The sequence below is a fragment of the Cervus canadensis genome, chromosome 13 (genome assembly GCF_019320065.1).
Source record: "Cervus canadensis isolate Bull #8, Minnesota chromosome 13, ASM1932006v1, whole genome shotgun sequence".
NCBI lineage: Eukaryota > Metazoa > Chordata > Mammalia > Artiodactyla > Cervidae > Cervus > Cervus canadensis.
This window is the reverse complement of record NC_057398.1, coordinates 18694295-18707589: the sequence shown is the minus strand read 5'-3', so window position 1 is coordinate 18707589 and position 13295 is coordinate 18694295. Positions and strand designations below refer to the sequence as shown.

At 58.1% G+C, this 13295-nt stretch overlaps 1 protein-coding gene across 2 annotated transcripts in view; it reads left to right on the top strand.

The window, feature by feature from the left end:
• Nucleotides 1-11937, top strand: part of QSOX1 (quiescin sulfhydryl oxidase 1) — a 40211-nt gene extending 28274 nt beyond the window's left edge. The window contains exons 9-13 of one of the 2 annotated variants that reach the window (XM_043485252.1): nucleotides 3043-3165; nucleotides 3962-4109; nucleotides 7686-7865; nucleotides 10128-10351; nucleotides 11175-11937. In XM_043485252.1, the coding sequence (XP_043341187.1) occupies nucleotides 3043-3165; nucleotides 3962-4109; nucleotides 7686-7865; nucleotides 10128-10351; nucleotides 11175-11183 (684 nt within the window). In that variant the 3' untranslated portion in view covers nucleotides 11184-11937. Of the gene's footprint in view, nucleotides 1-3042; nucleotides 3166-3961; nucleotides 4110-7685; nucleotides 7866-10127 lie in introns of both variants that reach the window. The other variant, XM_043485251.1, reaches the window with a different exon arrangement.
• The last annotated feature ends 1358 nt before the right edge of the window (nucleotides 11938-13295 follow it).

Here is a 13295-nt window from a genome sequence, read left to right as displayed (position 1 = left end):
CACACACACGTACATATGTACACAGACCTCCAGGTTTAGAGCCTGGGCCCTTTCTCTGCCGCGCTCCTTACACACACACACACACACACACACACACACACACACACGCACATGTACACACATCTCCAGGTTTAGAGCCTGGGCCCTTTCTCTGCCATGCTCCTTACACACAGACACACACACACACCCCTCTCCAGGTTTAGAGCTGGGCCCTTTTTCTGAAGATGAGATGCTGGCTGCCTCCTCTCTCTGCACCTGCCGCCTCCTCGCCTCCTCCCTCCCCACACCCTTCTCTGTGGCTCCAGGCCCCCTGCCAGCGCTGCCCTACTTAAATCCCAAGTCTCTGGCTGCCCAGGATGCTGAGTCAGATGTGGGCTCCGTCCCCTTCAGAGGCTGACTGCTGACTCAGCTGCCCTCGCCCTGGGGGCAGGTCTGAGCCCCTCCTTCTGGCACAGGTCTGGGACAGCTGGGGCTCCCTCTGGGGGTGGTCTGCACCTCTCCCTCGGGAACTGCTGCCTGCCTAGCCCTTCATCCCACCTCACCAGACCTGGCCTGGTCCACTTGGCTTAGTGACAGGCAGGGGTGGTCACACCGAAGACTCTGTGAGGTGGCGAGTGAGCGTCACCATGCCGTTCCAGTCTCAGCCGAGACAGCCTTCGGCCCCTCTCAGGTGTCCCATGCAGACCGGGCCCCTGTTCTTCAGCCCTGTCTGATCATAGAGCCTTTCCCCACCGGCCCTGTGAGCCGCTTGGTCCTCAAGTGGCTGAGGCCCGGCGTGGCTGGCCCAGAGAATTAGGAGAGGGGAGGAATCCTGGAATAGTTCTGTAGGCTGTCTTCCTGCTCGACACGTGAGGAGGGGCAGCCAGGAAGCTGGGAGGCACCCCCTCACCCCACAGCCGAGTCCTCTCTGAAGGACTCCTCCCAGCGGGGCTGTCACCCGAGTGCTGCTTGTGTCTCTCAGCTGGACTCAGAGCTGCTTTTGGTTTGCACCCCCCACCCCCACCCCTGTGTGAGGGAAAAGGAGTCAACCCAGGAAAGTCCTGACCAAGCAGAGGCTTAAGTGCTGCCCACCGAGCTTCTGCCCTCAGCAGCGCTGGAACTGAGTTTGGGGTGAAGTTCTCCCTGCCAGAAGACATGCCCCTCAGAGAGGAGAGGGCTGGCCCTGGGGCAGAGGCAGACTTGAGGTGGGAGCTGTGGGCCAGAGGGCACGGGCTCGGGGGCCTCTGAGCCGAGCAGCACAGCCCCTGAGACTGTAGAGACTTCTGGCCCTGCCCTTGTTGTGTGGTTGCTTCTTCCTGAGTAGCAGTAATGGGAGCAGCTGCCATTCCTTGAGGGGCTTCCCAGGTGGTAGTAGTGGTCAACAATCCACCTGCCAAAGCAGGAGATGCAAGAGACTCGGGTCTCTACGTTGGGAAGATTCCCCTGGAGTAGGAAATGGCCTCCCACTCCCAGTATTCTTGCCTGGAAAATTCCATGGACAGAGGAGCCTGGTGGGCTACAGTCTGTGGGGTTGCAAAGAGTCAGACATGACTGAGCACACACACCATTCCTTGAGCTCTGACAAGGTGTCTGACTGCAGAGTGCTCCTTTGTGCTTTAGCTTATCTGTATTTCTCAGAGTAAAACTCCATGGGTGGGTGCTAGCATTGTTGCATCACACGCGTGTCTGAGCTAACCGTCACTCTGGCCCACTGCATGCCTGGGGCACCAAAGAAAGCCTGGACGGCATAGAGCTCCCTCCGCCTGCTCAGCCTTGGGGACCTGTCGGCTGTAGGTCTGCCCTGCGGCCCAGCAGGGATCTCCCTGTTCCCTCACGGAAGCAGCTGGCAGGACTGGCCACTAGGTGGCATGTGGTCACCAGAGTTTCCCTGCTCCCAGCACAGGATGACTCCCTGCGGTCCAGAGCCCCTTAATTCATCCTTCCTCCTGACACCGTGGCCTTAGAGGGCGTCATCTTTCCTAATCAGGACAGCGGGTGAAGGTCAGTGAGAAATGCTGACTTGAAGCTGTAAATTTGTGTTGAGAGCCCAGAGGCCGGTGTGAGCTGACCGAGAGGCAGCATGTCAAGGCACAGGATTCTTTCTGGCCATTTCTCCTGCTGGGGGACAGTGTCCTGCCTGGAGGTTTGATAAGAACACTCCATGACTTCCTCAGAGGACTGGATCCCTTGGCAGGTTGTTCTGTTTCGGGATCATTCCTGTCTCCAGCTTCCATCTTCTTACAAATGTTTCACTGTGCTCTGGTCCCTCAAGTTTCTCCATACTGTCCTCCTGGCCTTCTTGGTGATTTTTCTGACCTGCTCTGCTACTGCAGCCCCCTCTCTCCTTCCCCCACCCTGGGTATGCTCGTGCGTGTGCTCATGCCTGCACACACACACACACACACACACACACACACACACACCCATCTTCCTCCCTGGAGTCCTTGTGGTTTTAAAGTGCTGATACTAATCAGATTTGAGTTGACTTATCTTCAGAGTAGCTTTTCCTGCTCCTCAGAGACCACGGGGAGTTCCCATCAAGATTTGGATCTCGGCTCTGGCCCCTGAGCTGCCTGGTCGCCACTGGCAGCCCGTGGAATACAAATGAAAGGCCATTTGCCAGCCCAGCCCAGCTGGTCAGTTCGCTAATCAGCTGCTCTATCAGAAGATTACCTGAACAGAGGCCCGTGTGGCCCAGGGGTCCCAGCCACCCTGGGCAGTGACACAGGTGCTCCGGCTTCCTCCCAGTGGGCGTGTGGTCAGGGGTCAGGGCCCCAGCCTGCAGCTTGAAGTGGGGGGCGGCCTTGAGGGCCCAGCCCCCCTGAGCGCCTCTGCCCAGCCCTCCACCTCACCTTCCCAGGTGTCCCAGGGCAAAGGTAGTGAGTGAGGAGCCCACATCTGGGTGTTTTTTTCCCTCACATTTGGGTCTTAGGCAGGATGTTTTCCTGGTGCTTTTGGAACATTCCAGAAAACTACCTCAGCCCCCTTCCGCCTGCCCCCACTGCCCTCCCCAGGGGAACTCCCGGGGAATTGCTTCTCACTCTCCGCTTATCGCTCCCATAGTACTTCCATGGCCGGCCCTTAGTCCAGAACTTCCTGCACTCCATGAACAACTGGCTCAAGAAGCAGCAGAGAAAGAAAATTCCCTATGGTTTCTTTAAAAATGCGCTGGACAGCAGGAAGGAGGTGAGTCCGGGAGGCAAAGAAGCTCTTCTCCATGTTCCATACCTATGGGAGCAGTAGGGGTCCACCTTGTCCCCTCTGACCTTCTCACCAATCCGTATTTAGGAAGGAGGCCGTGATCTTGGTTGGGTCCTTGCGTTGGTCATGAGTGAACCACCGTCTGTTGAGCTCTCTCTCTCCAGACCTCACTTAATCTTCACAACATTAGTGGAAGACAGATACTATTCCCATTGGGCAGATGAAGAAGCAGAGGTCAAGTAACTCTGTGTGTGTCTGAGGTCACACAGCCAGTAAGTAGTTAAGCCAGGCTTTAGAGCTGGTTGTGAGACGCCCCTGGTGGGAGAGCTTTTTAACCACAGCCCCCTGTTGCCTGCCGGGCTCCTCAACACAGCTTCCCTCCAGGGGCGCTTTCTGGGCTCCTGCTGTCACCGCTGTTTGCACAGGTGGGCACGTCAGCCAGCAGCAGAGGTGCAGAACTTCCCTCACAGACGTGTGGGGGGGATGGGGGTCAAGCCTGAAGGACCCTTAGAGATGAACCGCTCATTCTACAGAGGGGGAGGCTGAGGCTAGAGTGGGGACATGACTTGGTCTGTGTCACGGTCTCTCAGCCCTCCCGCTCGTTTGATGGATGCCACCAGGGGAGGGGAAACGCCCACCTCGAGGTGACAGACTGAGAAAGGGACTGTTTGTGTCAGGGCTGCGTGCAGACCTGGAGTCTCCTGCAAGCCGCTCTCCTCACTCGCCGCACAGCTCCTGTTTCTTCTCCGCACGTGCACTCACGCTCCTGTGTGTCCCCTAGGGCACTGTGATCGCGGAGAAGGTGAACTGGGTGGGCTGCCAGGGGAGTGAGCCGCATTTCCGGGGCTTTCCCTGCTCCCTGTGGATCCTGTTCCACTTCCTGACCGTGCAGGCAGCTCAGGAAGGCGTAGACCATTTTCAGGAAACAGGTGAGTGGAGGCCCAGGCACCCGCTGTGCCTCAGCCCACCCCATCCCGCCCTCTGCTGGCGCCCTGCTGCAGGCCTGAACTTAGGGGAGTCTGCGTTTGCAGCTGGTGACACATGATCAGTGTGGACCCAGAGCAGGGAGGGCCTGGAGGCCACTCCGTCCTGCTCATGGCCCCCAGGGTGATGCCTCACAAACTCAGGGGTGCGAGGCTGCGCCCTGGCTTTCTCAAAGCCACAAGTTTGCTTTATTTTTACTCTTCATGTAAGAGATCTGGTTCTGTTTTTTGTACTCCTGTAAAGAAAAAAAAATGTATGTCTTCTTCACAATTTATGCAGCTAATAACGTGGACTCTGAACAACTTTACTGTATTTCCCCCTGAAAAAATCATTTTCTAGGGGAAACTGGGGAAACCTTGTCCGCTTTGCAGCCTGTTTTGTCCCCAAACCGTGCAACTGCTCTCCATCACTCACCCTGCCCCTCAGCCACACAAAACGACTGAATGGGTGGGCACCCAGTTCAGTCCCGTTCACTGAGGGACCAGGCTCACGCCAGGCCCTCCCTGGCCCAGCCTGGAGGACGCAAAGGTGGGAGAGACGTGCCCTGCCCCCAGTGGACTGTGAGGCAGGTGGGCACAGGGGCAACGGGGAGAGGAGGATGCGCGGGGCTGGGGGAGCGAGGGAGTGCTCCATGCTATTGGGAAGGGCGGGACTTGGAGGTCAGTGAAGGGGAAGACGGACGGAGTCCCGGACCAAGGAGATGGCCTGTGCGGGGACAGAGGGAACTGGAGGTGCGGCAGGGCGTGCAGACAGCCAGCTGGTCTGTCAGCCACGATTTACGGAGCATCTCTGAAGAGCCAGGCCCCGCGCTATGGGTGGGGTAGAGCCGTGCTTGCAGGGAGACATCTCTGCCTCGAGGGGACAATATTCCAGTGGCAGGAGACAGACAGTAAACACACAGATCATTTCAGGTGTGATGGTGAGTCTGTGAGGAAGACAGAACCTGTGGTGGGGTGAGGAGGCGCTGGGGAGGGGTTGCGTGTTCAGACAGGCTGGCTGGCTGGGGGAGGCTCCCCTGAGGAGGGGCCCAGTGCTGAGACCTGATTGGTGAGAGGGAGGCAGTGGTGGGATGTCTGGGACGGGAGCCCCGCTGGGCCGCCTGAGTCTGCTCAGGCCGCCACAACGAGCTGAGACACTCTGGGCCTTAAACAACAGAAACGTGTCTTCTCACAGTTCTAGAAGCTGGAAGTCCATGATGAAGGCGTTGGCAGGGTGGGTTCTACGGAGGCTTTTCCTTGGTTTTGTAGATGGCTGTCGTCTCCCTGGGTCATCACAAGGTCCTCCCTGTGGATGTTCTGGCTGTGTCCCCAAATGTCCCCTTCTTACAAGGACACCAGTCATATGCAATAGGATACACCCCAGTGACCTCTTTCTCACTTAATCACCTTTTTAGAGATGCTGTGTCCAAATACAGTCACGTTCTGAAGGACTGGAGTGAGGACTTCAGCGTAAGAACTTTAGAGGACGCGGTTCAGCCTGTAACACAGGTCAAGGACTAGCAAGTGCAGGAAACAAGTGGGGCGTGTTTGCAGCACCAGAGGGGGCCAGGAGGGGGCGGCAGGAGAGATAGTGGGCACTTGGAGGTCCTGGGGAGGGAGGGAGTTGGATTTCAGTCCCTGCATTATGAGAATCTACCTACCGGAGACCATTGGCAGGGGAGGGATGCTTTAGAGAGATGACTGGGTGGAGGGTGGGCTAGAGCAGGGCAAGGTGGAAGCGGGGCAGCCAGTTAGGACGTTGTGGAACTTGTCCAGGAGAGGCGGTGGCAGCTCGGGCTAGAATTGTTAGGTGAGCACGTGTAAGAAGTGGGCAGATTTGGGCATGTTTTAAAGGCAGAGCTGAAATGACTCAGTGAGGGATTGGATAAAGAATGTGCAGGATCAAGGACTTTGGTTGGACCCTGGACTTGGGCCTGAATGTCAGGTGGGTGATGGTTCTATGAGCCGAGAAATGGGAAGGCTCAAGGGTGGTAGTAGATGGGGAGAGGGCACACGTAACTGTCTGCATCTATGGGATCTCTGAATGGAGATGCAGACAGGTGAGTCCGCAGCTCTGGGGTGAGGTCCATGACAGAGACACAAATCTTGTGGTCGTCAGCATATAGGTGGTAGTTAAGACCTGGGGACTGGAAGAGTCCATTAGCGAGTGGGCAGAGAAGAGTGCAAACAGGCCTGAGTTCTGGGGCATTCAGCTTCCAGACCTCTGCTCAAGGAGCAGGGGCCAGCTAAGGAGACTAAGAAAGAGCCGCCGTTGCAATTTCAAGAAGGCCCCCAACATAAAGAGTTTCAAGGGGGAGGACACAGCTGAGTGGATGCTGCTATGCTGGGGGAGGTGGTACAAGGGGAGGACCTCCCTGGCAAGAGCTGTTTCAGGGGTTTAGTGGAGAGAAAGGCCTGGGTGGTTTGGGCTGAAGAGAGATGAGCCGGGGAGAAGTTGGAGGTACTGGGGGAGTGATTGGGGTATGAGTCAGGTCAGAGAGAAATTTCTTTATTGTAGTTATTTTTCTCCTGTCGGAAGGAGCCCATACAAGGAGGAAATGGATGATGCCATAGCAAGTGAAAATATGGACAGGAGTGAAATCTTGGAGGAGGCGAGAGGGGTGAGGTACAGAGCGTGAGGGCAGGCATAAGGGGTGGTGGGGGTGGACTCAGGAGCTGAGGGAACTGAGGAGGTGAGAGGCAAGGCACACCTTGGTGTGGACACCAAAGTTGCTCAAACCAAGGGCCCAGGGAATGGTGGTGAGCAGGACAGAGAGCAGGGTGCTGAGGTCCCAGTGGGTGGAGGGGTGGGACTAGGAGACAGGCTTTTAAAGGGCTGGGGGGGTTCACTGCAGGAAGGAGAGAGTCTGGACGCAACCAACAGCGGGGAGGGTACTTCTACCACCTCCAGCCCTGAGGTGTGTGGAGTGTGGAAGACAAAGGGGTTCAAGTAGGGCAGGTTTGGGGGAGCAGTGGTATCTTCAGGGAGGAGCCCCTGTTAGAGCAAGAAGAGGCTCAGAGCCTGTGATGTTGCCAGTCCAGAGAGCCCAGTGGGAGGCCATGAGGGGACTGAGGAGAGATGGAGACGAATTAGGGGATGTGCAGAGCCGGATCAGGATGGGCTCTGGGTGTGTAGTGCCCAAGGGAGGAGACACAATGGAGGGCAGGTCACGACAGGAAGTCTGAAGCAGGAGGGGCAGGGTAGGGACCCACAGGTTGGGTGGTGGGCGCTCCAGCCCCTGCCTAACTCTCCAGCCACATCTCGAAGAGCCTGAGTGTCCTGACAATGAGTTTGGACTTTATCCTAAGTGTGAGTAAGTGATGAGGGCCTGGATAAGAGGCAGACAAGGGAGGCTGAGGTTTAAGAGTCTGGGGGGGATGGAGTTAGAGAAGGGGAAGTAGGCAAGGAGACCAGTCCCACATCAGGTGGGCCCGGCGTGTGTGCCCTGTGCAGAGGAGGCCGTGGTGGGGACGGTGGTGGAATCGGCAGGGCCAAGCAACCTGCAGGGCCACCAGTGACTGACAGTCTCCTCTTCCCTGTAGCCAAGGCCCAGGAGGTCCTCCAGGCCATCCGGGGCTACGTCCGCTTCTTCTTTGGCTGCCGAGAGTGCGCTGGCCACTTTGAGCAGATGGCTGCTGGCTCCATGCACCGGGTCAGGAGTCTGAACAGTGCCGTCCTTTGGTTCTGGTCCAGCCACAACAAGGTCAATGCTCGCCTTGCAGGTAAGGAAGGGCCACCTCCAAGGCCGGAGTCTCCTGCAGAGGGAGGGTGAGGTGGGGGAACTTGGGAGTCTTGGACCAGAGGCAGGAGACGGGACCCTGACTGTCCCCCTAGGTAACACTCCATGTGTCACGGTGCTGCTCAACACTAGGAGCCCTTCACAGGCGCTCCCAGCCCTGCTAATAGATGCCAGCACCACTAGACCTATTTTCTAGATGAGGAGACTGAGGTTTCGGCACCCTAAGATCCTGGGCCGCCAATGCCGTTGCTCTCTCTCTGCCCAGCACCACGGCCACTCCCTCTGGCCTGCTGCTGGGGTCCCTTTTCCTGGCTCCCCTGTTCGGCTTTCTGGCTATTGACCCCTTTCTCAAACCAGTAGAGAGAAAAGACCTGGGTTTTTCCACCCTCCTGGGAAGGGTCTAATGATAAAACGTGCTTGGGAAGAAAAACCTTCCTGGAAGCCAAGGACCCATTCTCATAGGAGGAGGCCTTGTCTTCTGCGTTTCCCTCGTTTACAGTGTTTTCTATTCCCCTGTGTTAAGGAGTCTGATGGGTCCCACAGACAAAAGCATTAAACTCCAGGGATGACCGGCAGCCATCTGTAGATGGAAGCCTGGGCTGCTCTGCGGGGAGAGAGGAAGCTCGATTGGCTGGGACAGACCTCCCAGGGGTGGGAGGCAGGGGATAAGGCCCAGGGCAGGCTGAGGTTAAAGGAGCCTGCGGAGCAGGTGGTGGTGCAGGCGGCTGCCCTTGTCTGCGTCTCCTGGGGCCTTCCGGTGGACCTCAAAAGAAGACACGTGCCATCTCTCCTCCCGCCCCTTCTCTCCCTGCCCCTGCCCCGCCCCTGCCGCCAAATGCTCGTCTGAGCCTCCAGCCTCGTGTGACCTGCAGGCTCCCGGCTTCCCTGGGGGCCCAGCTGCTGCTGGAGGTCCAGGAAGTCAGTGCCCTTACTCACTCTAGGACTGCCCTTTGAGATCAGCCAGTAACAATAATGAGCAGGTGCAAATGGAGTGCTCACTTTGCAAGGTCTGCTCACTATCACTTCTCACTGAACCCTTGGAATCTCCATGTTGCTCCCTCCCCCAAAATAACCCATCTGATTTTTACATCACTTGCTGCTGCTGCTTTATTCTGCCCAGACCCTTCAGGAGAGGTGCCTCCTCCAGGAGAGATGGGTTGATTGCGATTCCCCAGGTGACACTGGGCAAGGGGCTGGTGGCAGGCCCTCTGGGGCTCAGCCTAGGGCTCTGCCCACAGAGTGGGCCCTGCTTGGGGCCCCAGTGGCCTGGCAGGAAGGGCAACATCCTGTCTCTCTTCCCAAGTGTCCTTTCCCCCATCCAGGCGCCCAGCCCTTGGGACCCACCTGAGGAGGAAATTCCACTGTGCTGTGTTGAGTCACTCAGTCGTGTCTGACTCTTTGCAACCCCATGGACTGTAGTCCGCTAGGCTCCTCTGTCCATGGGGATTCTCCAGGCAGGAATACTGGAGTGGGTTGCCATGCCCTCCTCCAGGGGATCTTCCCAACCCAGGGATCAAACCCAGGTCTCCCGCATTGCAAGCAGATTCTTTACCATCTGAGCCACCAGGGAAGCCCAAGAATACTGGAGTAGGTAGCCTATCCCTTCTCCAGGGGATCTTCCCGACCCAGGAATTGAACCGGGCTCTCCTGCATTGCAAGCGGATTCTTTACCAGCTGAACTACCAAGGAAGCTCAGAAATTCCACTACCCGCTACCTACCCTAGAGGGCTGCAGGGGGTATAGGAGAAGCCGGGAAACTACCCTGTGCCTTGAACTCTTGCTTTAAAAACATTACAAAAAGAATGTATCTTTACCCATGTAAAACTTGGGAACTTTCAGAAAAAATGCAAAGAGGTTTAATGCTAATGGACCTACCAAAGCCTGCCAGACAGATCTTTCTGAGTCTTCTCGCCCTTTCCCATGTCTGGTCCTGGGGTACAAACCAGCAGTGAAGGTGACAGACAGTGGGTTAACATGGGGAAGTGGCTGGGGGAGAAATTGGAGTGCTGGGGGCGGGGGTGGGGAGGAACCTCCTTGTCCAGACGGGCACTACTGTTGGCTCTGCTGTGGGCCAGGCCCTGTGCCAGGTCTGTTATCTGCCCTCTCGCATGCACATCCTTTCCCGGGGCAGCGATGCCCCCTTTGTGCAGATGAGGGAGCTGGCATCATGAATGGAAGGGTGAGGTCTGGGTTTCCGGGTGTCCAGCATGTCACAGGCAGCCTATGTGTGTGCTTCTATTCCCAGGTGCCCCCAGCGAGGACCCCCAGTTCCCCAAGGTGCAGTGGCCGCCCCGCGAGCTCTGTTCCGCCTGCCACAATGAACTCCGGGGCGCGCCCGTGTGGGACCTGGACAACACCCTCAACTTCTTGAAGACCCACTTCTCCCCAAGCAACATCATCCTAGACCTTCCTTCAGCTGGGCCGGGCCCCCGGAGGGGTGCACAGTGGATGACAGTCATCCCCAAACAGGTGGAGCTGGCAGCCAGAAATTTTACCCTGGCCCCTGAGAAGGCTGAGGTCCCTGTGGGCTCAGGGATAAAGGCCCCTGGAGCCACCACGCCAGTGGCTGGACTTGGGGCAAATCACCCCAAGATGCAGGCTGGCCTCGGTGCGGCCACAGATGAGCCCGACCCGGGAGCTCCTGAGCAAGTAGTGGAGCTTCATAGGGATAAGTCGGAGCAGCCAGAGGGGGAGCAGCGCTTGAGCAGGAGAGACACAGGAGCCGTGTTGTTGGCCGAGTTCCTGGCTGGGAGGAACCTCCCCGGAGGCCCTTCAGAGCTGGGGCGAGTGGGCCATGGCTCCCAGCAGCTGGCGGGCATCCCTGACGGGGAGCCCGAGGCTGGGGCCGGGCAGGGCCAGGGCCAGTGGCTGCAGGTGCTGGGTGGGAACTTCTCCCACCTGGACATTACCCTCTGCGTGGGGCTCTACTCCCTGTCCTTCATGGGCTTGCTGGCCGTGTACACCTACTTCCGGGCCAGGATAAAGGCTTTGAAGGGCTATGCCAGCCTCCCTGCCGCCTGAACTGTCCAACCCGGGAATGGGGCAGGATAGGAAGCTGCCATCCACGGGCTCTTCCAGCCCCTTCTGCCCCCCTCCCCTTGCTCCTTGTCCAGGGACACCCAGCAATTGCTGCGGTGAAACCTCCCCGGGGCTTCTGGAAAGGGGTGATCCATCGACAGGGAGATGTGGACAGGGCCCGGGTTCATCTGTCAGCACAGGCAAGGGCAGCCTTGGGCAGTGGGGTCGGTAGGCTCCGTCCCCAGCCTCTCAGCGCCAAATTCCTCTTTTTCAGCTTATTTGAAGTCCTGCCTCATTCTCCCCGAAGCTTCAGTGTTTCCCGCTTGGCGTTGGCCCTAAACTGGGGCCAATGAGGCTGCAGTGTCCAAGGTTTCCCCTCTCCGGAGGAGGGGCCCCGGGACTGGAGTGGACCCCCTCCCTGCTTCCCAGGACTCCGTCCGTCCTGCTGCAAACAGCCCTTTGTGCCAGAGAAGGAAGGACTGCCTATGGCCTTCTGTGCCTGCCCATCCTCCAGCCCCTCAGACCTGCCCCCTGCCCTGACCCCCGGGTGGGGTTTGGCTTTGGAAGGGGCCCTGGAAGCTTCTGGAAGTCATGTTGGTCTCCCAGGTGAGGTCTTTGGGAGGAGAGCCTCTGGCTGGCTCCTTTCCCAAACCTTGGGTATAGGAGGAACACAGGCTGGAGCCGGGGTGTGACGGTACTGGGCTGGGGTGTGGGGTTTATGGAGGGCTGTCTGGGTCTCTAGTGCCTTAGCTGTGAGAGGGCCAGTGAAGCCTTTGCTCTGAATGTGCTTTCTGCATCGGGCTCAACCCATCTCTCCGATCTGGGTCTTCTGTCTTTTGATTTTAGTCTCCAAAATAGATGCTAATCTATGACTGTGGGGGATCTGGAGCGAGGAGAGCGCCGTCCCTCTCGAGGGTCACCTCCCATCGTGTAAAGGTTAAAAGGGTCATGGGGAGGGTGACGCTGTCCGCAGGCTCGATTCCCACTCCCCTCCACTGTTAGCGGGGGCTGTGGAATAAATTATTTTGTTAAGGCAAGCACCGGTGTGTTCTTTAACTTGCTACTAGCATCCAGGTCTGGATTGCTGCTGTTGTTGTTTAGTCGCTCAATCGTGTCCAACTCTTGTGACCCCCATGGACTGTGGCCCATCAGTCTCCTCTGTCCGTGGGATTTCCCAGGCAAGGATACTGGAGTGGGTTGCCATTTCCTCCTCCAGGGGATCTTCCCGACCCCAGGGATCGAACCCTTGTCTCCTGCATTGGCAGACACATTCTTTACCACTCAGCCACCCAGGGAAGCCCATCCAGGTCTGGATAGAATATGCAGAACCCAGCCTCATCTGGGATCCAGTCACCTCAGAGGGGATCAAGGGGCCTTGTCACAGCCCCTCACTCCTGGACGGGCCATCCCCCCACTGCCCACACAGCCCTCTGTGCCCGGAGCCCCTCAATGCCACCTCCTCCTCCCCCCACCCTCCTAGGGAGCCCCTGGCCTGGTGCACAGTCCTGCTCCAGGAACCTTGGCTTACACCTGCCTGACTCTCCTCAGCCAGGTGGCCTACATCTCTGCTCTCCCTGGAGGAAGGAGAGAGGGCTTGTTTGTGAGAGCTGGCCTGGACTGGCTGCCCAGCAGGGAGGAGTCAGCCAGATTAGAGAGGCTGCCCCTAATCCGGCCTGCTGGGTTTTACAAGGATCAGAGCCGCTGATAATGAACCTCATTAAGGGGGAGCAGGAGCCTCAATCCGATTTGGGGGTTTTCTCTTTGACATCTTCCTCTGCTCAGATGGCCTCGGCACCGGGCAGAGCAGGTGGGGTGCCAGGCCTGCTCCTCTGCCAGGGCAGCCGGGTGGGGAGGGGTTGACCCTCCTCTCTTCCCTGCTTTGATAGCCCTGGGTCACCTCTTTAGCTGCCTGACCTCGCGAGCGGATGGCGGCTTGGAGCCTCTCTGTGGGCCTCTCGTCTTCCCTCGAGTTCCCTCTCTGTGTCCCCGCTCTAGTCATTCCCTGCCTGCTCCATCCTCCCGGGGCATCTCTGCATCTTCCCCCACCCCACTGGGCCCTGGTTGACAGGCTGACAGGCCCACAAGAGGGTGAAAGAGGCCCCCCGGGGGGCCAGTGGCCTCCCCCACCTGGGCCAAGGCCACTTGAGTACGCTGTTTCTCCACCACCCGGTACCTGATGCGATGCCAAGAGCAGAGGATTTCTACCAGCCAGCCCTTACGGCTCCAGTGACCGTATTTTCTAAGACCAAGTTCAGACATTCAGAATTAGGACTAGGCTGGAAAAGCTGACTCTGTGACTACCCACAGTGCCCGAGGCAGGGGTTAGGACCTTACTTGGGGCCACGGGGGGCCCTGGTGGTGGTTGTGGGTCTCCGTCCTCACCTTGGCCCCTGGC